General features: G+C 32.3%; 1 protein-coding gene across 3 annotated transcripts in view; it reads left to right on the top strand.

Moving 5' to 3' along the window:
* Nucleotides 1-321: 321 nt before the first annotated feature.
* LOC126769392 (interference hedgehog-like) overlaps nucleotides 322-24,963 on the top strand; it is a 52,411-nt gene continuing 27,769 nt past the window's right edge. The window contains exons 1-2 of one of the 3 annotated variants that reach the window (XM_050488146.1): nucleotides 322-553; nucleotides 24,363-24,428. In XM_050488146.1, the coding sequence (XP_050344103.1) occupies nucleotides 24,371-24,428 (58 nt within the window). In that variant the 5' untranslated portion in view covers nucleotides 322-553; nucleotides 24,363-24,370. Of the gene's footprint in view, nucleotides 564-23,787; nucleotides 23,840-24,362; nucleotides 24,429-24,963 lie in introns of those variants that run through there. The other 2 variants (XM_050488147.1, XM_050488148.1) reach the window with 2 other exon arrangements.

Raw genomic sequence — 24,963 nt, 5'->3', positions numbered from 1 at the left:
TGGTTCTCTTTTAAAAAATAAAATGAAATAACATACTCTACATTTATATCTGTATTTAATTCGTTAGTAAAATCATGTTACGTTATTTTAGCATCCATAAAGCATGTTATTAAACTCGCTTAAGATATACTCGTTTGTTACTGACTTAAAAATCATGTTTTCTTGACAGCCACCTGAGGCCACAAGCTCCATTACCAGTAACTTGTTTCAATAGAGCTTTTGTTTTGTTGAATACCATCCCGGAGGAAGAAGTCGGCGCCCGAGCATTGGCGCCTTTCTCTAAACGAGCGAGACAACATCGTTCCCGGCTTAAGAGGGAAAGAGACATAACAATAGCATTCCGCGTCGGACGGACAAGCCAAATGAATCCAGTTTACTTGTTATACCCCAGTCATTCGCTTGTGTGTTTTGTCAGTCATGTACCAATTTTTTCGGTAGTGATGTAAAACAAAAGAGTATATTTCGTGTGTGTTTGAAAACAGTACGACGAGGTGACTAATAAAGATGTGTTAAGTGGATTCTGTTATTTTAGTGGATTTTTCCAGTTAAAGCGGTAAGAATAAGTAAAAATGCAACCGAATCCCTTCCGTCCCTCTTGGAAGAATGCAGCGCACCGTGTTCGTCTCAGGCGCACCTTGCCGGCCCGAAATTACTGAATCAATACAATTACGCCGATAATCGATTGTTTTGTAACAGAGTGCCATCGGGTCAGGAATAGGGTTAAATTTCAGTTGAGACATTAACCTTACTAATATAAAAGCAATCGATACAATGAACTTTTTATCGGACTATGTTTCATGTATATGAGTATATTTTAATACTCAAAATCGTTACTAACTTATAGAAAATAATCAAATTAATCTTAGAATTATTTTATTATTCAGATTAATCTCTTGTTGTAGTACAAAAAATGTACAAATATTTAAGCAGATAAATTTATTAACGTAATTTATTATTTACAAAATTTGTTTTTATTTATTAATGTATATTTTTTGTATTATATTATTTGTGCCTGCTACATTGCTCGCGCGAACTGTAGTTACAGGTTTCGAGCTACAAAATACATATATATTATGATTCTAACACAATACCGGCTTATCGATAATCAAGTTAATAGAATATGAGTTTATAATAAAATATAAGTTTTATTTTAACGCAAATTATTTAAATGATCCATCGTATTAATTTATAATGAGTATTTATTTTAATAATGAATGTTCCATTTAATTAAACCGATTAAACGCTGTCACCTTTGTGTCACAAACTAAAAGCCAATATTTACGTCAGTTAGGTTGGGACAGTTACACATATTAAAAGTTTTTTTTAACTATAATGTAAGTACGCTCTGACTTAAATCGTACTACACATAAAAATATATATATAAAAAAATATCTTTACTCGCGGTTTACGAGATATCTAAATGATCGTTTCAAAAGAAGTTCATGAATTATTAATGTGCATGTATTTTCGGAGTAAAATAAGAAGAAAAAGTTCTATTTGATAAATTGTGTGCAGACACTCAATGTGAAAACGACCGAGAATTTCTTTAACGGCAAAGTTACACATTTACATACGCTGTGTCAAGTTCAAGCATAACATCTTTGTACACAAAACATTGCCGTGACATAATACAGTTTGTACTGTATTACAAAGTAATCGCTACTATGGCATTTGAAGTTAACTTAAGTTTCATATATAGTTTTGTACTGGTGTATCAATTGAGTCAATTTAATAAAAGTTTTTTTTTATAACTAACCGTATATGTATTAAAATAAACAAAAAGCGAGATACGTTTTTACGAGGATATAATGTTAGATTTGGATTTGATTAAGGATTAAATTGAAAGTATTTTTAGTCAGACGAGTACGTCATACAAAGAGGAATAATTTTATGTCAACTTCGGAATAGCATGTTTAAAGACGCATTGTTATCTTATGCGCGGGTGACCTTACAGCGTTCGCGAATGGACCGAAATTCCAATCCGGTACAAATTAAAATAATTTTGGAATTTAAAACGGTTGAAAGAAGTTGAATAATTCAGCTACATGTCATAAACATTTTCAAAGTTATTGCTACTCAATTTAGCGTATAAACATATAATATTGAACGAAACGCTGAAACATCCGGCTATTCTTTGTTTTCCAAACATTTTCGGAACGCGTCCAGGCGATAAATTACGAAACAAGTATACAGTAAACATTTCAGTTCCGTTAATACCAGCTCTCAGTTATGGACTCTATTGTTTGGTAAACATCGTCGAGAGTTGTGTGACTTAATTTGACTGATCATTCAAAACATTCGTGGATACCAAACAATGGAATATCGTGCGAAATGTTCTGTTATATCCTCAAATTGGATATGTAAAATTCTAAATGAAAGTATTCATATACAACATTTCTGTTTGTTTGTTGTCAGCTGGCTAAGAAATATGTAAGTCGATAACCAAATGATCATTCATGAACGATGCATTGAAAGAAGAGTTAGCTGATCTAGACGTATTAATGTTGACCTCAGTTTTGATCTCTTACTGACCGCATTTTAAAACATAGTAATCTTGTCGACAAAGCCGAGGATCTGTCTATTATTTTTTTGAGAGACAATCGATCTTTTGATGGTGATATTTATGTATTGTAGAATAAATTCCTGTCCTCATATTAAAATAACCGAGGACATACAACATACCTAACATGCTTTGGTTTATATAGGTGAAGGTAAGGACAGTTTCCGAAAAATTAACATGAATTTTTTTCTAACTATAAAATGCGTATTTTAGTAGGTAATTGTTTTGTAAATTATAATATACGAAGTTCTTTAGTTTGATCTGTTATGTACATTAAGATTATTTATAACATATTAAATGTTGATAAGAAGATGCCTACGTGATTTGTGAGACATAGGCTCTTCTATGGAAAAAAATGCAAATAATATATTAAGATAATATTTAAAATTGTTGATATATTTATATAGCATTGACTGCCTCGTTGGTCTAGTGGCTACATGTAAGGCCACAGGCCAGGAGGTCGTGGATCCAAATCCCAGGTCGGGCCAATATAAAAAAATATTGGATTTTTCTGTCGAAAATTGTCAATAGGAGCCCGGAGTCTGGAAGTTGGTAGTGTGTACACTCCCATACCTCAAGAAACACGTAAAGCCGTATGTCCTGCGCCTGAACTCTTTCCGGTCGTGTCGGATTGCCGTCCCATCAGATTATGAGAGTTAGGGAATAGAGAGTGCATCTGTGTTTACGCATAAACTTGTGCACTATAATGTGCCCTGTGCAGTTCAAATCGATTTTGTTAAGACTGATGTTATTAATTTTGTAAAATACATCATTTGCAGCGATATATTTTACTATAACAATAAGTTGCAAGTTGTGACTTCATTTTTGGATTTTGTTTCTCTTCGTTTTGGAGTCATATTATATTTGACAATCACAAAATGGTTTGGTAGATTGATTTAGGTCAATAACCCGATATCAAGAATGATCTTTTAATGCACGACCAATTTAAATAAGCAATTTACCTAAAGTTTCTAACAAACAAACATAAAATATGTAAGAAAAATTATAAGATAGTAGTAGTAAATTTTTGATACACATTGTTAGTACAGAGTACAGAAAAGGACGTACCTAACACTTCCCCTCCCCCTCACACGGGGGTGAAGCCGCGGGATGAAACTAGTATTTTATAAGTAATAACGTATGATAAAAATAACATTAGTTCTAAAAGTGTTTCGTCCTTAATTTTTTCATATCAATTTCAATCACAAGTAATGTGTTTTATGTAAATAGATATTGTTTTTATAATCAAATTAGTTAAAATATTTTTATTATTAAATTACCTACATTGGTATATTTTATAGAAATGATAAATCACAAAGTGTTTCGAAATAGAGTAATTCCAAGGCCATTGTTAACGTTTTAATTTATTCGGTTAACTGAAATAATTAAAGATGAAATCAGCAAAATTTATCAATAAACCTCTTAATGAGGTATTCTGTATGCAAAAAGCAGCGATCCAGTACTCTGAAAATAAAACATTCGTCGGTATAATTGAATCAATGGTAATTGTTGAAATGTTTGCTGCTAATTGTACGCTATAGCTCCGTATATTTCAATTAATCTGGTAATAACTGGAGAACAGCCGATAAATTGTTATAATAATCCCTGTTGCTGTTTACAGTGCACCTGCGAGCAATATAAAGACATACGATACCCTGGAAGTTTAAGTTTCCTGAGTATTTTATATTAATTTGATGGCAGTTTAATGAGGACAGACTTGTTTGTTATGGGTACTTATTTTTAACAAAATCCAATAACTTCTGCCATTTCAACGTACATAATGCAATATGAATAACATATACTAATATACATAATATACTAATTATTTGCAAGTGGTATTCACCTTAATAGGTAATGCATTTAGTTTTAAGTTGTATTAAAATTGTATACCTTTGTACGTGTTGATGTATTTACCACTGGTGAATCTTAAATAAATAAAATAAAAATAAAATATACATAATATGTATGAATGATATTTAGATGAGACTAAAATAGTGGATAACAAATATCTGTACGTGAGCTTCAAAGTTCAACTTCTAATAGACAACTGATTTTGATGAAATAAAAACTAAGCAGTACCTAGGAATACTCCTTATAATAATTAAGTTATTTGTATTTGTAATTTTAAGCCGTTTAGAATATTACCCCAGACAAACAGACAAATAAAAAAAATAAAAATATGTTTTGGTTTTTGCTACTCGCAAATAGCGATATTAATTTAAAAAAAGTTATTTTGAAATCTTAGACGGACACATAAATTTTATTTATTTGTGTGATACAAATTATGTATCTCCTATAACCACATTTAAAACTAATTAAATACATCATGTATATATGTATTTATTACTGTTGTCATTTGTACTTATTTGATGTTATATTAAGATAACTCATATATGTAAAAAGTCACGCAATTATCACTATGGCGTGGCCTGATTATTTAACTGAGACAATACAATTTTTTTTTTTAATATTATTTAAATAAGGTCATGTATGCTTTCGCAAACGCATTTTCACATCTTTTAGTTTGATTGATTTGTTAGTCTAGAAAATTAAGTAAATATAATTATATATAATATAAATAATTTATATTTACCAATTAATACTTGAGTACAATTGACAATCTAAATAGAAAAAATATCGTTCTTGCACTGACTTCTAAAATAAAAATATATTATTTTTAAAATTTATAGTAGAAAAGGTTAGGAAATGGATCTGTCTTATTACTAGATAGCTGCATAACCAACGCAGTTAGTACGTACTATATACTACATAATTACTTATAGTATTTTAAACAAAATATATTATTGTAACTGACAATAGAAGATTATAAATAAAGATATCTTATAGGATTTATGGTTCTTTAACCGTGATTAATTTGAGACCAGCTTTGTTAAGAATGATGTCTGTCGACGATATCAGATGTCTCCATCTAGTGCGATTAATTAGATACTTTATAACTTAGAACATTAATATGTGCTAAAGTTTGTTACTTGGGTATATAAAGTGTGTATTGCCAACCTTATATTTCATACTGATAGAGATTTTCAAGTTCACGCATAATATTATTATGCAAAAACATTAAATTGTTTGACACGTCAATAGTTTAAATTTAAAGCAGTCGAAAGTTCGAATCACATATATATAACAATATTATATACTAAAACCTTCTCCGATACGCGCTACATATTCGGTTAACAGTTGTGTGTAGTTTTTTCTGCTGTCCATTATAAAAACAGCCTCTTCAGAAGATAAAACATTTAGACGATTATATCAATCAACTCATAGTTTTAATGTAAATACTGTATTCTAGTATTCATTTATGATATAAAGTTTATGTAATAAAGTTTGTTATGTCATTATAGAAAAAATAAATCGGACCAATTGTTTTTGTGACGAACGTGTACAAAGTTATAATATTTCGTGTATTGCTGTTACATATATGTATAATATTCGGAATATTTAGTATATATTTATCGTGGTGAAAATTTAAATCCAAGCTTATAATCCTATGCGTAATAAAATTCTTAACGCTTACAAAACTCCGACAGTTAGTATTCAGGTTTATTCAAAACCTGCCTATTCGAATTAATTGATTCACACGTTACGATTCTGTACCGCCAATAAGGCGAGTTTTCATAACTCTTCAAAGCTGGCATGCACGTGTGGATGGCACTTAAGCACGTGCTGCGGGAAAAAAACCTCGCTAATATTAGAACGGGTGGCGTATTTTCAACTCTATTGCTTATACGTCGAAGAAATTTCGTAACTTCCTATTTCATGGTGGCCTCTTTAAAGCAGGAAAAGTCGAAAGTGGTCGGATTCTGTAAATGGGAAGCGAGGTAGAGCTGAAGTGGTTAATGATACTCTGATAATTGCGTCGCGGTAGGTCGCAAAATAGGTGAAATATCATTTTATAACTTTCAATACTTAATGTAAAATAGAATAAATATTCGTATAATAGAGATAGAAACCGAATCGACCATCTGTCTGTCGAAGTGGTGATTTTTTATGTGAATAACTAAAGTCAAAACCGAATTGACACAAGTGTAAAACTTGTTTGCATTTAATATAAATGTTTTTTTATCCGAATTTATATGTTAAATTGGATAGCGAGATTAAATTTCAGTAATGTCACCACCATCAAAGGGCTTTGTTTGAGAATTTTAAAATTGTTTTTAACATCTTATATGAATGTTGTAATCGGTTTGTTTTTTGGTAACCTAAGTTTTATAAAGGCCCTTCCAGTCAGTTTCTGAATTTTTAGAAGAGTATCTGGAATCAAGACAAGCTTTATCGAGTGTTTATTTGCTTAATTTGTGTTTATACTCGACAGTGAAGATAAATTTCTTGAGGAAGTCTGTGTATCTGTTTGTACGGTTTTTAATAAAGGTAATCTTTCGCTTCGCAGATCTTAAACTAAATATCACGATAGTAGTTTTAAACTTTCCCATTTATGGCTCATATTGATACATTGTCGTTTCCTTGATTCGTATTTAGGTGGTATGGTATATATCTGCAGGTGGTAGCATAATATGCTCCAGGTGAACATATCTATTATACATATATAATATAATTATAAACATTTCTTTCTTCAGTATAATTACTATTATGTTATTATAAAAACAAAAAATAGTGCGATTAATTTGCGTGTAAGTTTCATTAAAACATAGTTTAGCAGATAGATAAATAATATGAGTAGATTTAGTATGACCGTAATACGAACGTCAAAGTAGTCGTAATATAGGAATACATTTTGGGGAACTGATTTTATCACAATCATATATGTACTGTGATGCATAGTATTTTTAATTGAAAATAAAAATATTTTCCACGACAAAGAAAGATTGACAAAATAAAGAAGATAGAAATCACTTCGACTGAAATAATATTTTTCTAAGTTTACTAATTAACAGTAATAAATTCATTGAAGTAAAAAAATACCATCGATACCTATAAATAATTCTAATTTCAAAGACTAACGAATCGAAAATTTATTTACATAAAAAGAAAAACATTGTAAAGTTTTATACAATCAAAAATACTAAACACTAAAATTGACTCGTGTGCACGCAGTTTTATACAAAATGATTGAGAGATAAATTGTAGATGCCATTTACGTTTTAAGACTTTTATTCAAAATAATCGCCAAAGTACTTAATGATTTTTCCTTATATTACTTATAGCTGATTTCAGTTTGAAGAAAAACTTTATCGGGCAGTTCATGAATTATTTTTCACTAATGTTTTTCTGTGAATAGAGACGAGGGTTTGTAGCGTTTCTGCTTAATATACCGTAAAATCAACATGGCAGCCATGAAGGCCTCCCCGAATATTAGGGAACTTTTTAGGCTAATGTCTTGAGTCTTAAACGCCAGTGTAATGTCTTCGCTGTGCTATACTTTAACGTATTTTCGATGGAGCTAATGTAGCAAAAGTTTAACAGATAAAAAATATTTTTTTACAAATACAATATCTATATACCGGGTACTATTTTTTAAAACAGATAATGTTGATTTAATTTATTTTTAATTGTACTTAGCGTTATAGTTTTTGTATATAATACAATCGCTTGAACAATTTAGACGACAAATTCTCATTTTTCACCCTCAATCCATCCTTAAGGTTTTTTTAAGTTTTTTTGAGTCATTGACGATTTAAAAGTTACCCTTATATAATTAAATAATCATTACAATCGGCTTAGAATCGGCGATGATGTACTCCTAGAGTAATACCCACAATAAATACCCACAATTATAACATCATATTATTTATTATTAGTATTAAATTCAACTAAATACAGCATTCTGGATAGACAAAGAAATAAAATTCACTACAATTTTCCTATAATCCATTTTCGGTCCACGTTTCTTCACAACCGTTTTGGTCAATATGAAGTTTCCGAGAATTTTACATCTGCTATATTCTGAATTTGAAAAGACCGGTAGTGAGCAAAAGTACGCCGTTAAATTTAAAATACGTGAGCGTATTGTTACACAGGTCCGTGGTATTTTGTTGCTGTTCTTGGTAAAATTAGCACAAGTTTTACTGCGGAATTGTTGCTTTAGCAAGCTAAAGCTACAGGCCTCGTGTTTTAAATGGACTAATTACAAAGCCATATTAAGCTTGCGTGAAATAGTAAACTTTATTTTATATGTAGTTGGATGTTTTTGTTTCAGAACGAAATTAGAGGTAGCAACTTAACAAAATATGACGTTGTCAACTTGTGACGAGGTTTATTAATTCGAAATTAAATTGCAAAACATTCAAATCGAATCTTTAATAATTATTATTACAATAAAAAGTGAACTGGCGTCAAAAATAAGCAGTTAATATTGAAAAATAATTAAATTAAGTTTTTGTTACAAAGTTCTACTTCAAAACTGAAGACGATGTCAAACCTTTGAAGACTTTTTAACACTTTTTTGTACATTTACATTTTAGGTTTGCCCGCATTTATTGATCGATCGCTTGTTTGGTTGATGCCGTTTTTTTTTAAAAATATAATAAATATGTTGATAAACACATCCATAAATCCATATCTTTTATTTTTTCGTTTAACGTTTTTTAAATTGCAAAGTGCTATTACTAATGTTTATCATAATCCTTCTAAATATCTTTCATTTATCGACATCGGTTTTCGCTTCACTGAGAATTAAACAAAATCCATTAAGAGCTTATATACAAGCTTATAAATATGGTATTTTATCGATTGTCTAAAAACGGTATGTTATAAGCCAAAAATATATATGGGATTAATAAAGTTCAGATTATATTAATCGGTCTAGACTTTTTTACTTTTTTACTCGTTACCGATAAATATACGTATATAAAAAAATACGCCCCTTTAATAATACTAGCAATGCTCTTTTTTTTCGCCTGAAAAACGCGTTACGCTTTTCTCCCACGAGAACAGTGAGGGGGGGGGGTTATACGGGGCTCGCCGTGACCAAGGCGCCGAGCGCGCCCCGAATATCGGAATACCCACTAAAAAACCAGCGGTACCCTTTCCGTCTTAACGAGGAGCGCCACGGGATTGCTTTCGCATGCTACCGTGACGTTACTAGCAATACCCTGCGGTTTTACCCGCAATTCATTTACATTACATACATTTCATACACGTGATGAGTATAAAACCATGTGCATAAGAAGTACCAGTACATTTTGACAGATTTGTTGACGTTTATGGATATTGCTCTGCTCCTAAGAGTCGAAACGTCGAGTTTTATGACTAATCAGCGCACCACAAAAATCTATCTAACGTGAAAATATTTTTTCAATTCTGACGCAGAATTGATGTTATCGCAATCAACTGTGCCTGTCGGCAGTCTATATATATACTAGTTTTTGTGGCGTGTCAGTTACGTCAGGTGTTAATTATAAAAAAGTAACCTTGGGATTCAAGTTTTCATCAAAATCGGTTTAGTAGTTTAGCCGTGAAAGCATAACAGTAAAGACTAGGTACATAATTAATATTGGTATAAATTGTCCCGTATGTGTTTATATTATACAATTCCGTTCATTCCGTTTAGTTAAAACTTTTTTTACATTTTCGTGACAGTTTTTGTTATAGTTCCATCAATTTACAATAGGTGGCCCAAGATCGAAATTGAGTAATTATTAGGCAGGTCATCTAGTTAAAAATAAAAATAAATATTACTCTAAACTCTAGCGAGGTTTAGACTGAACATACATAGATCACAGCAAATAAATTTAGTCTTTACTCAATTGGATATGCAAATACATGTTTGTTTTTAAATGTTACTTAAAGCATTTTACGGTGGACAAATATATATTCGTCAGTTAGTGGTTGCTGTGTAAATGTAATTATTGCTTCACACATTGTTTATTCTGTGTGCTTCCTTCAAAAGTGGGTTTATATTGACATTAACTTACGTACTTAAATAAAGCCTATGATCCGATAACTGTTATTTTATCCTAAAAGGTTAAACCCGTAACATAACACTTGACAGTACATTTTTTTATGTAAAACAGCATATATACATTTGATAAAATCGTTATTTTTGTAAGAACATATCGGGTTTCTTTTGAAAGCCTTTGAATGGGTACATAAAGAATGTTTAAAATATTGTTTGTTAGTGTTCGATGTTCGAATTAAAAAAAAAAAAGTATGTTGTATCCAATGATTAATTTTACTTTATATTTGGAACATTAAGAACTAGATTTTATATGATCCTCGTGAAATGTATAAGGCAGTGGATTACGTGAATGTTGTGACCAAAAATTTCAAGATTTAGGGTTAGTTTCGGGTTCAATCCCGGCCAAACACTGAATTTTCATTTGGCTAATTAGTGTTTGTCGGGGTTCTATCCATTGAGGTCTATTCACTCTTCATTAATTGCTTGTTTTATTACAAAACTTAACTTTATATGAAATCTGATTTTTTAAAATATTTAAGTGAAAAAATTCATATAAACAAGTTCACGCATTCACTATTTACTTTAAATTCAGCGCTTAAAATATTCTCTTCGGTTTTTTAATTATTGTTAAACAATAATGCTTTCAAAGCGGCTTATTTTGTTACACGGTCGTCGTGTCAGCGCCCATGTCCGGCCGCGCAGTTCCGGGTGGAGGAGCTACGTGTTGATCGATCATTGCTATTTTGTTCAACAACTTTAATATATAATTAAATCTTTAGCAAAAATTTATAGTTGAAATTTAAAATTAATTATAATTACGTTTATGTCACAAGCGTTACTCCAAAAGTAGTTACTGTATAAATATTACATGACACTATCAAATAACTAAAATATATCAATCGAACCGTGTCTGTTATTTGTGTAACCTCTAGTGCTTCTAATATTATTATTACGTCTAGTTATATCCGTATTCAACATTTAAATTAGGATAATTTACATATATCGCGTTTACATTATTTTAACGTTAGAAAATTAGCTTAATGAATGAGCTATATGTTTATAAAACGAGTAAAAATAAGCCGGGTTCTGATTAATTAGTAACGTTCGTTTCGATTTCAAGCTCTCGTTAAAGTACTATGTTTCAATTGTTTTTAAACTAAATATGTTAAAGGCACGTCCCGTTAACAATGTTGTAAATTTACTTCTTACTATTTATTTGAAATGTAAACTATGTGCCGATATACTGATGCTATCCGCGGTTGCTTTTATATTCTCAGTTTCGGGCTGTCGGTTTAGTCGCTATTTCAGAAACAGGATGCGATACAAATATAGTTACAAGATAATATATAAGTGATAATACTTATATGTCTTATTATTTCCTGAATCAACTCCTAATAATTTTTATTATTACAAGTTGTCGTGTACTTGAATTTATTAAAAAAAACTTTTTTAAATTTAGAACTTTTAGTTACATGCATGGTATCAACGATTCACCTACAATTCAGTCGACATGAAATCGAATTAAACTTTTATTAATGTATCGGATATTGTTTCATCTTCACAAATACTTTTTATAATACACTAGAAATATATTACATATACATATATTCGTTAAGAACGTTTAAATGAAGATGACAGACTGTCAATATTGAATGTTGCAGCTCATTTGTTAGGTACGTTTTGCAAGTTTCAATTTACTTTCAATAAAGCGAGTTGATTTGATCAATTGAATCGGATGATATCTCGAACACATGAGACTTGTAACCACTTAGACTTATTGGCAACTAAGTTCCTATCCATTCTAAATTTCGCTTACAAATTAAAGAAACAAACAATTATTCTATTTAAAATAATTTTGTAAATATGTAAAATAACGTTAATAATTATTTTTTTTAATCGCAAAAATCTGTTAACAATCGAATGTCTAAAAAATGAATCATCAAAGGTCAAATAGATAAAGAGAGATTCTTTTGATATTCTTAAGAACAATGAGAACCATTATTAATGTCACATCTAAAAGAATTTAAAATGCTTTCAACCGTTTTCTTTTATGCCAACTTAACTAAGAAATATTAAATAGGATTTTCAAAGGTTCATTATATGCGGGCACATACAATTGTTTAGAGAGCATTATAAGCCATTATAAAACGGACATCTTAATTGAAATTTTAGGGTTATCACTGGAGATTCATACTACACACAGTTTTAAAAACTATAGATTACGACAGAAACAATAGTGGTTGAAATTTATTCATTCTTAATTGCAGGTGATCAATTTATTTTGTAGGTATAATTTATTTATTTTTAATTTTAATTGCACGAATAAAATTATCTGGTTGTCAGTACATTAAATCGATTATCATCATATAATTATTTATAGTTATACAGGCAACTCTTCAGATATTCTACCGCAAAACAGCAATACTTGATATTGTTGTGTTCCGGTTTGAAGGGTGAGTGAGCCAGTGTAATTACAGGCACAAAGGACATAAAATCTTAGTTCCCAAGGTTGGTGGCGCATTGGCTATAAGCGATGGTTGACATTTCTTACAATGCCAATGTCTAAGGGCGTTTGGTGACCACTTACCATCAGGTGGCCCATATGCTCGTCCACCTTCCTATTCTATAAACAAAGAAATAAATAATCTTGAAACACTGACTATAAATAATTATATAATAATACGTTTCCTTGTTACTATTCACGCTTTGCGAAAATTAATTTGAAGTCCCTTATACATATTTAGATAAATTCTGCACTAAAATATAGCTTTTACTTATCCGTATCTATTATTGTTTATTGTTTGCGTAAATAACATTTTAATTAAAACATATCAGATGTAATACCGAGATGCATATTTATACCGAATACTGATTAATTCGGTCCTAATTTTGGATACGTAATGCGATTCCTCTATCACATACACTATTGTTTGATTACTGTATGATCTGTTTTGCATGCGTGTATTTATCATTGTTTAACACTGCAACTATTATACGCGTTGTGGTCAAGCAGAATGTATTTTCATTTGGCATGATATTATAATTTAACTACGAATATGTAACAATGAATAAGCTATCGAGGTTAAAAAAAAAAAAACAAAACTTTATAATAAAAAGTTTTTATTCAATACATATACTAAAACAAAAAGTGTAATATTGAGTGAAAAGTTAATAGCCTGTAAATGTCCCACTATTGGATTAAGACCTCTTTTCGAGGAGAATGTTTGCAGCTTTTTCCACGACGCTGCTTCAATGCGGGTTGGTGGATACATATTTTTTGATGTTCCTCCATCGCCGAACATAAGATTAATTGTAAGCAAAAAATAAGCACATAAAAGTTATTTTACATTAGTATTGGAATTGGAACCCGCTATCTTCGATTAAGACTTATGTGTTTTAGCTGCTTGTTCTTCTTGGTAAAATATTATAATATATTAGATAGTTTTGATGCTAATCAGAGTGTATAAAAATTTCAGCACAATAAATTTGGCTAGTTGAAATATTACATCCAACTTGATGAAGAATACAATACTCTTACAAAAATAAGTTTCCCTTTTACACAGCTGATATGATTTTGATGATATTTAATAATTCTTAAAGAAAATATTACAATCTTATGATCTTTTTAGCATGATACAGCGCTGAGTACATTTTGTATTACTAATATAAGGGTAAAAAAGTTATGCAAGTTAATTAATCATTTCGAATCTTAACCGCATAAGATAGATAACGTGATGCAAATTATTCAATCACACGTCAGGTGCAGGTGCTAAATATTAATTATGTGAGCTACAAGTTTGTTTAAAAGTCAGACAATATAGAAGTTTCCTGCCTACGATAGGCATGTACAGTTAATGATTAAATTAATTTATTATTAACGACATTCGCTTACATTAAAATACATAACGTTTATCTTAGAATATTTATGATAATTGAACTATGTGCAGTCATATTAGGTTATGTATGGTTACCGAACATTATTTATGTAAATTAATCGTAAATTTGACAATACCGCAGCTTGTAATTATGCGATTCAAATTTCAATATATGGCCGATATATTAAACAGTTAGAATGTAGCTTGCGTTAAATGGATACAATTGAGGAAATTGTACGAGCTTTTATATTTAAGCCGAAGCCGAGATGGCCTAGTGGTTAGAACGCGTGCATCTTAAGCGATGATCGTGGGTTCAAACCCGGGCAAGCACTACTGAATTTTCATGTGCTTAATTTGTGTTTATAATTCATCTCGTGCTTGACGGTGAAGGAAAACATCGTGAGGAAACCTGCATGTGTCTAATTTCATTGAAATTATGCCACATGTGTATTCTACCCGCATTGGAGCAGCGAGGTGGAATAAGCTCCAAACCTTCTCCTCAAAAGGGAGAGGAGGCCTTAGCCCAGCAGTGGGACATTAACAGGCTGTTACTAACTAACTTTATATCTAAGCCAAGGGCAATATCACATTACATTATGGTAATTCACAATCGTGACACGTTTTGCTTTTGCTGAATAACTGTGACTATTATTCGATTAAAGCGATTGTCTTCATATGGAACTGAATTGATTTTATTTCTACGTTCGACTTGTTAATATGATAGCCGATTATAAATAAATGTGATTCGACATTTCAATTTTGGTAACAAAATAAGTCTCACATAAGCCAACAAAGTTTCCACTTTTACATTCAAACATGGAGTGAACCTAACAATAACAAGTTATTTAACAATTAATTAAAATATATAAAGTCAAGTATTTAAAATGTAAGTTAAAAAGCAGAACAAATAAAAATATAGGAATATTAATGACAAATACAATTTTTTAAGGTTTCTAAGAACTTAGATAAATTTTCCTTAAAGGTATATATTAGAGTAGCGTTTATTATAATTGTCACATGCACTTACCAAAAAGCGATTTTTAGCATAGTTCGTTCTATGCATTGGGACATAAAAGGTATGTTATTAAATTTTGTCGGATATAATTGTTAGGATTCACTACATATTCAGTATTTGAGTTGTCACCCAATAAAAACATCCGATCACCGTATAAAGTAAGCATCCGACGCAATGGTGACTCAGTATTTGTTCAAGGATGCATTAAATTAAGCCGTGCCTAAACTGTTAGGATTAGCGAGGATACGTCAATATGAGTGTGAATTACGTTCGCAGCCGTGAATCGTGGTAGGAATATTAATTTGTTTTATTACAAAACGCTGTACTGATCGTTGAATAATAAATAATGAGGTTTCGTTAAAACAAAGGTTTTTATGAATGAATATACAAGAGTAAAGTGGGAAACGATTAGAGCACAATTATCATTCACGAACGCGCGTTTCATATTGCTCGCCGAAGTAATTTAACTCTTATTAAATAGCGGTGTTCTTGTATGTTCTTTAGATTTTATTAACGTATCATTTTGTTGATGTATAATTATTTTATGATTTACAATGAATATAAAAATATCTAAGGAATAATATATATATGTATTAGTATATGTTATTAGTATCAACTTTTATACTAATAATGTACATATATATAAATATACATTGTACCAAAATCGTGTCCTCTTGTTTAATATCGTCATTGAATAATTCACTTGTAAAAAGTTTGAAAAAATAACTAAGATATTTAGCGCTAGAAGCTTAAATAGTACATATGATTTTACATCCATAGCACGTGCAGAGGTCCAACAACTTGTTCTGAAAAGTTAGTAATTAAAATGTACTCCTGCACAAATACCGGTTTTATGTTCCCGACTCCGTTCCTGATATGTAACAAGCTAAATTGTTAAACTGAACTAGTAGACATCAGATATGAAATAAATTGCTCAATTTCCTAATACCCGCTAACCAGAATGAACCATTCAATCTCTCCATTGTGTAGAGTGCTCGATATTGGGAATGTGGAAATAGATGATTGAATATCGGAATTTTAATCTGAAACTAAAAACTATGAAGGAATATTTGATCCGTTATTGCTTATCGCTGTTTTATTACAATTTTATATGAATTCGCATTTATTTAGTGTAATGCATATTTGAATAAATTAATTGGTACGAATTAAATGCTCGTAGACCGATTTAATGTTATATTATAATATTGTTCTGCTTAACTTATTCTGCTACTATAATATACTATAATATTTGTCTAACTTTGCAGTTATTCTATTTAATGACATGAATTTAAAATTAGGGTTTAGTAGTGATCATTGTATCAGGTAAAATTATGATTGGCTATGATTGTAATAATTAATTATGATTAAACAATAGCTTTTATTCAATTAATAATATTTAAACGAGATTTAAACTTTCAATGAATTGACAAACAGCAGTAGAAGTTGTTTGTATAGAACATTTGCCGTTCCGCTTCCGTGAGCTTTTCTCATCTTATTTCTTGTCTAGATACAAACTCCACACGGAATTTTAAATTCGGTCCGCCGTAGTTGCCTTTGGCTTTTGTATTTTGAAAATAGCTAATTGCACCCTTTATTTGCAATTGGTTTGAAGTTTACTACGTTGAAAATGTTGGGTTATTTCGGCTGTTAATGTACTTCTTTTAAACTGGATAGCATTAATTATTTTTATTGATATATACTGAATATCGGTTTTAAATATACCTATCTTCATCTCCCTTTTTATTTTATTTCTTCCACCTTCGCCTTTTTCTCTCAACATGTAAAAAAAAACGATCGTTTTTACTTTCTTTTATTTCAGTCTAATTCAGTCAGGACATTATTGTTATACTGCCCAAGATCGGGATGTTTGGCGTTCTATGGAGAAGGCTTTCGTCAAGCATTGGACGGCAAAAAGCTGAAAAAAAAAAATTTATTGTTATTACAAAATTGATCGGATTTGCGAACTTTCTTACCATCATTCCACGCCGTCACGATTTCTGATTCGCCGTCTGAATCTAACAATATCTTTAAGTTTTCGAATTATTTTATCATAAAAGTTTTTTTTTTAACTTTTAATTATTTCATCGAGTTCGATAGGTTAATGTGCATGTATCTTTTTATTTCCAGACAGCATCACAATAATAATTTTAGGACATATTTATTTTTGTTGTATTTTTGCCTGCGTGTTGACTTCCTTGTGTAATTGATCTTAGTTGGATTCTAGATTCCTGGCTGTATAGGCTGGTTGGAATGGTATTAGTCCAGCCTTTCAATTATAAATTTTGAATCGCCGTTATATGGTTGAAGTTCAGAACCTCTATGGTATCCGTTATCGAATCAATTACATTATTGTCTAGTATTGGATATTCATGTTCATATTGCATAATTTTAAAACATCATTGAATTAAGATACACTTTTTATAAAAAAAAACAAACTATTTTTTAAATGTTTAACATATAATAATAATAGTTAAAGCCCTATATTATGGTATACAAAAAAAAAATCTCCGTTTTCATATAAATTGTTTCCGTATTGAGTTCAGTGTTTCAATCTAAGGCGATCAAGATAATATCGATTAATGTAACGAACTATTAGCAGTAAATAACTGGGCGGCAATTTCTTCTTTATTGCACCGTATATTAGTGTCCAACTCGCATGATATATAGTTTAAACTACGGCTTTTTGCGAAACACAGCTGTGAAACATTCTAAGCCATAATTTTATATCTTTTTTTTATTGGTAATTAATTTTATACTTCCATTTATTACTGAATATAATATTAATACTTTCAACATTATTTTGTTTTAATTGTAACTGCCTAATCGTTGGTAAAATATACTAAATCAAATGTCTAAGGACCTGGTTTGATTAGGTTTTTATGAAATGAAAGGTCTTACAATCGTGATGCATTCGTCACTCCGTCAAATTAGCTGCCGTGAAATTAAATAAAGAGAAAATTATTAAATTATAAAGAAAAAATAAACAATATTATAAAATCACTCGAAAAAAGTTTCAGTTAGTAAAGGATTTACACACATACGCACCACACTTACACATTTAGAAACCCCTTATACTTAATTATTCGTAAATTAATTATCATCGTACGTAAACAATACAACGATAAATTAATAAAGCATTCAATTAGTTGAACATATGATAATTATATGATTATGATTTAGTACTCATTTAAAACTGCGGTCAGACGTGCTAATGTTTATATTAAAATAGTCTAAATTAAACCTAATATTTAATAATGCTTTATAATAGATCGTAATGGCATTATAAATAGAGCCGAGTACAAAATGATATTAATTGGTATTAAATATATTATCCGTTTCAGTGTTCGGGTATTACTTTATTAATACAGCGTTAGATTTCACGTTCCTTTGTATGCTTACATTTGTAATATGATTTGTTAATTTGTAAGTAAAATAATAATTTTATTGTTTCAATTAATTATCTATTGTAGTATTAAATAGAAAAATATAAATTGTTTAGACTAATATACGCTGAAGGCTATTTTAAAGTTTGTGATTTTCGTCACATACTAGCCCTATATCTAATTAAAAATTCATTAAAAAAACACTATATTCGAATAAGCACTTAAAACGTATTATATTACGTACGTTTCACAAAGAATGTAACATGCATTTTTGAATCGTTATGTTACATTATTGCACTAAATGTAAAGTTCCAGTAACTTTCCGAATGTAGATTCTACTGTGAAATATTAAAAAACTTATATATTTTATTAGAAATATCTCTACCCTCATTCTGTTTCGGTTGTCCACTTTAAACTTTAAAATATTATTTTGTCGAATTATTTTTACAGATTTTATTAAAACAAAAGATCGCGATTTAAGCTTATTTAAGTTTTTACTTTTGTATTCCGTAAATTTATCATATCGTGTACATAAATGGTTATGTATAAATTTTTTCGTTCGACTTTATTTCGTTACATTAGTTTATATAAAATAGTTATTATAAAAGATATATATTAAACAGGAATGTACTATAAATTCAGTCACCCGTGATCCATAGACTTGTCTGAAATATGTGTCGTATGGAACTTATATTTAAAACGTGTCAAAAATTGAACTTCTTTAAAAATATATTTTCATGGCAGTATTGGAAATATGTCAGATTTTATATAAAGAAAACTTTCTTGTCGACTTTGGTCGCGACGGAATATTGAACAACTAATACGCTTCCAACCAAATATTGATCTTAATTTTGGTGTTAAATATTGTAGTGTAGAACCTTTCGGGTCATATATATATATATATATATACAAAAATAACATTTTCTCATTAATGCTATTCTTATATATTTACAGTAATTAAAAAAAATCGCTTTTGGTCAAAATGCCGGGCGGTAAGTATGAAGTACTTTTTTCCATTTTTAATTGTAATTTTAGAAATGAGTATTTTCTTTTATATAAGTTAAACGTAATACATTTACGAACAAACGATTTTGTCTTAAATTCGTCTTGTATGTATATTTAGTACCTAAACTTAACATCATTGTGCACATAATTTTGTTGGTGGTTCTATATAAATACGAATGTTTCTTTGTTTGTATCCGCATCCGATGCCATCAAACGTACAAAGATTCAACTCATTAAACATTGTGCTAGAGACCTACGTCTCTAGCACAATGTATGTAACTAAAGTAATTGTTTTAATAAAACAACAACATTATGAAGCATGTCGGGGAAACTATAGTAAAATATAAAAAATAGAAGTATATTTTTATGAAATAGAAATTGTATTTCATTCTATTATATATATACATATTAGCTAAAAAAAGGTAATTACTGTTAAAAAGTTTGACTATAATGAAATATTCTATTACTAGAATATTTAATGAATTTATTCAAATAAATTTATTTCAAAAGTATTTAAATCGCATAAAATCTTTGTTATTCGTTGTAAATATTTAAATTTTCAGTTATAGTTAATACTGGCCAATAATATAAATAGTTTTACAAAGTAGGTTGTATATATTATTTTGGTATACAAGTTATTTATTGTATAAATCACAATAAATATTTATTTCTACAATCTGCGCTAACTGCAAAATGCATTAAGATGCTATCAAAATAAACGTGAGACGCTGACTTTCAAAGCTTTCTACATTTAAGATTGTAGACTACAGCTGTAAATAATCAATTTATTATACACAACTAAGCACTTTACACTCGGAATCGATTACCCGATACATTAATATTTATTAGAAAGTAGCTGAAATCCGTGCCTCGGATTAGGTGTTTATTCAAAGATTAGCGATTTGTCCCCGTTTCGAAAGATAACTACAATTTGAATTTAAATATATATTTACATATACAACAGGTCAGATGTCTCGTTGATCTCCGGCAAGCTGACATGGCTATAGATGATTTAGTAATGGGTACAAATCTGGTCTAGGACTTACAAAGGACTTCGGACGTTGGCATTGCCACCTTGGAATATATACGTTGTACATGTATGTATGTTGTTTCTCACGGAGACACAAATACTCCGTCCTGCCGATACCAGCTACCTTAATTATCCCGGCTACACGCTTGAAGAATCCTTCAAAGCGAAAGCCGGAGTATGCTTGTTCGTCAGGACGGATGTTTGCTGTCACCGACTGCGCTGCTTGGAGGACCCCTCCTTCTCCATGTTGGTGGTACGTGTGGACCTGGTTCGTCAGAGCCGTGTCTACGTGTGCCTCTACAGATCCCACAATGGTGACTTGGAGTCAAGCCGATTATTTGACCATCTTAGTCGGGTGGCAGATGCTGCGCAAGAGCAATTTCCTAACGCGGAATTATTGTTTTTGGGGGATTTTAATGCTCACCACGAATCATGGTTGAAATCCCTCAAAACTGACCATGCTGGAAGGACTGCTCATGCTTTTGCTCTCACACATGACTTGGCCCAACTGGTTGATCAGCCCACCAGGATCCCAGACATTGATGGGCAAGCACCTTCTCTACTGGACCTTCTGCTGACTTCTCACCCGGTGGAATATCAGGTTGTGGTTCAGGCTCCTCTTGGCTCTTCGGATCACAGCCTTATATCTACCAGAGTGCCACAGGCCAAGCTGCCGCCACTAGCGGTATGCAAACGTCGCGTTTGGCACTATAAGTCGGCGGATTGGGACGGTATGCGCGATTACTATGCGTCGGTCCCTTGGAAGGAACGTTGCTTCAGTGGGAATGACCCGACAGCTAGTGCTGCTGCTGTTGCTTGACGAGATCATGTTGGGAATGGAATACTACATTCCTAGCTCAGATCTCGTCAGTGGGAGTACGCGAAACCGTTGGTTCACTCGTGAATGTGCCGATGCTGTATCATCTAAGCAGGCGGCATATCGCAAGTGGATCAACGGCTGCATTAGCGGGGCATCTAACATTGACTCACTGAAAGCAAACTATAATAAAAATTCCAAGTCCTGTAGAAAGGCATACACGAGAGCGGATGCACAGCGCATTGCACAGATTGGTCATGACCTTATTTCGCATCCTAGGGGCTCCCGTAGCTTCTGGCGTCTGACCAAGTCTGTGCAAAACAATTTCTGCCAACCTTCGCTGCCACCGCTCAGATATCCGGACGGATCGCTAGCTCACAGTCCGCAAGAGCAAGCTGATCTCCTGGCTAAACTCTTTGCCGACAATTCCGTCATCGATGATTGTAGTGCGCTGCCACCTACAATACCTTCATGTGGCCATACGATGCCTGTCATTAAATCAGGCAACGTGATGTGCGTGCGGAGCTGCAATCACTTGATGTACGGAAAGCTAGCGGTCCCGATGGAATGCCAGCCATAGTGCTGAAGAAGTGCGCAGCGGAGCTGTCTCCTGTGTTAACGCGCCTGTTCCAACTTTCTCTCTCTTCGGGATGTGTACCGGAGGCTTGGAGAAGAGCTAATGTGCAAGCGGTTCCCAAAAAAGGGAATCGGTCTGACCCGGCAAATTATCGGCCAATAGCTATCACCTCAGTACTTTGTAAGGTGATGGAAAGGATTTTAAACAACCAACTGATCCATTACCTAGAAGATCACTGTTTAATTAATGATCGTCAGTACGCGTTTCGACCAAAACGGTCCACAGGTGATCTTCTGGCGTACGTAACACACCTCTGGGGTGAAGCTATCGACAAGCATGGAGAATCGTTGGCTGTCAGCCTCGATATCTCCAAGGCTTTCGACACGGTCTGGCACAGAAGTCTTCTCTCCAAGCTGCCGGCATATGGTCTGCCTGCTCAGCTATGCACCTGGATTGCCAGCTTCCTACACAAGCGTAGCCTTCGTGTTTTAGTTGATGGTTGCGCTTCACAATTCTATGTAGTGAATGCTGGGGTCCCCCAGGGATCTGTGCTATCTCCCACGCTCTTTCTTTTGCATATCAATGATATGCTCTCTCTTGGGAACATACATTGCTATGCAGACGATAGTACTGTGCATGGTGGATACCACGGACGCGCAGTGGCTGGGCGAGCGGAAATTGAGGAGAGGCGGAAGGATCTTGTCATTGAACTCGATAGGACGTTAGAGCTCATCGCCAAATGGGGCTCTGATAATCTTGTTGAGTTTAATGCCATGAAAACACAGGTATGCGCTCTCACGGCGAAAAAGTCAACATTTTCCCCTCTTCCCTCCCTCTGTGGTACTCCGCTGGTGATGCAAAGCAAAATCGCCATGCTGGGGATTGACGTTCGCTGCGACCTTAGTCCAAGGGATTACATCGAGGCTGTTATAAAAATAGCTTCACGGAAACTCGGAGTTCTGAACAAGGTGCGGCGCTTTTTCACGCCACAACAACTGTGCCTGCTGTACAAAACACAGGTACGGTCTTGCGTGGAATATTGCTCGCACCTTTGGGAAGACTCCGCTAAGTACCTACTTGAGGCCTTGGACCGGTTGCAGCGACGTGCCGTACGCATTATTGGCGACGTAAAGGTCACAAACATCCTTGAACCTTTACAATTGCGTCGTGAGATAGCAGCACTGAGCGCTTTCTATCGACTGTATCACGGCGAGTGCTCTGAGGAATTATTCTCTCTAATTCCTGCTTCCCCTTTCCTTCTTAAGTCCACGCGAGCTGGTTCTCGATGTCACCGCCTAACTGTGACATCAATTCCATCGCGAACAAAGATATTTGGCAACTCCTTTCTTTGTCGCATTTCCAAAAAATAGAATTCCTTACCAGCTCAGGTGTACCCCTCCTCTTACAATCCGGGTTCCTTCAAACGAGGCGTGAAGAGGCATCTTGCGGGCCGGCAAGGCGAAGGCGGCTAGTGCAGAACGTTTTTCCCGTCTGTACTGGCCGTCGTCGCGTTTGGACTCTACTACCACTTACCATCAGGTGGAGTAGAGTCATTTGCCCTCCCGGCGAATATAAAAAAAATATATATATATATACAAATCCGATGGTGTTGAGCCTTATCTATCTCCGATCGTGTCAGATGCTGTCCCACCGTACTAAGAGAGCGAGTAAATAGATAAGGGACCTGTGCTTCACACACAGGTTAACATTTTCTTTTGTAGTTAGATAGTCTTGACGACTTATAATAAAATAAGAACGAATAAGACTTAATAATATTGATATAAAATTACTAATAGGGTTGACCGCCTGGCATAATTTGCTAAATAATAAAGTTATATTTAATATCTTATAGTTATTATGAATATATCGTTAGTATGTCTGCCGTCTATAAGAGCAGAGAATCTAATTCATTACTGGTTTCCCTGGGTTTTTGTTAAACGCTCCTAAGTCAATTTAAGAAAGCTATTGACTTGGATAAGAAAAAAAAGTGCCTTTTTTGAGCTCTTCTCATAAAGTAAACTGTAACTTTTTTGGAGAATGTTTGACACTAATTCAACTTTACATTCGACATATGTCAAAAACTAAGCACATGAAAATTCGATGTTTACTCGGTTTTGAATCCGCAATCTTCCTGTAAGATCTCGTATATTAGCTCACTATTTATTATTCACTAATTTAATATTAATTTAATTATATATTACATAACTTTTACTTTTCATTACAGAGAACAAGATGGGGTTGAAATTGCTGATACACCTGATTGTTGGGATCGTCGTGCCAATTCTAGCGGGTATGTGTTAACATAATTAGTTAATAAGTAGGTTCTTTAAAGCTCGCAGTATTACTCTAGTAATTAAACAACCGTAGTTGATTGTAACAAGAATAATTGGCATGAAACTCATTACTATAATTAATTATTAAGATAATAACTGAATTTACAATATACTTGATAATATTATCAAGAACTTCTTACTATTAGGTACTAAAGTTCTAAATATTCAATTATAAAACACTTAAATTATGTTAATAAATTTAATCTTGTATTTTTTGTTACTTTTTTTTTGATCTGTCAATTCCTTCCTTTCCTAACAAAACTGATCTGAATATTTCATCACTCGATACGAGTTTTCTCATTACCATTGATTAAGATACGGGTAAAGTTGTGTAGTATTATAGAAATAAATTATTAAGATAAGTTTTGTTTGTGATTGGAAGTTAGAATTAGCTTTCTCAAATTAAAGCTATGAGATAATACCAAGGTTTAATCAAAATGAAATTGAAATTAGAAGGAAAATCTTTAAAGAACACAATCCTGTGCATTGTTC

The sequence above is a fragment of the Nymphalis io genome, chromosome 7, assembly GCF_905147045.1.
Source record: "Nymphalis io chromosome 7, ilAglIoxx1.1, whole genome shotgun sequence".
NCBI classification, from domain to species: domain Eukaryota; kingdom Metazoa; phylum Arthropoda; class Insecta; order Lepidoptera; family Nymphalidae; genus Nymphalis; species Nymphalis io.
This window is presented reverse-complemented; position numbering and strand designations above follow the sequence as displayed.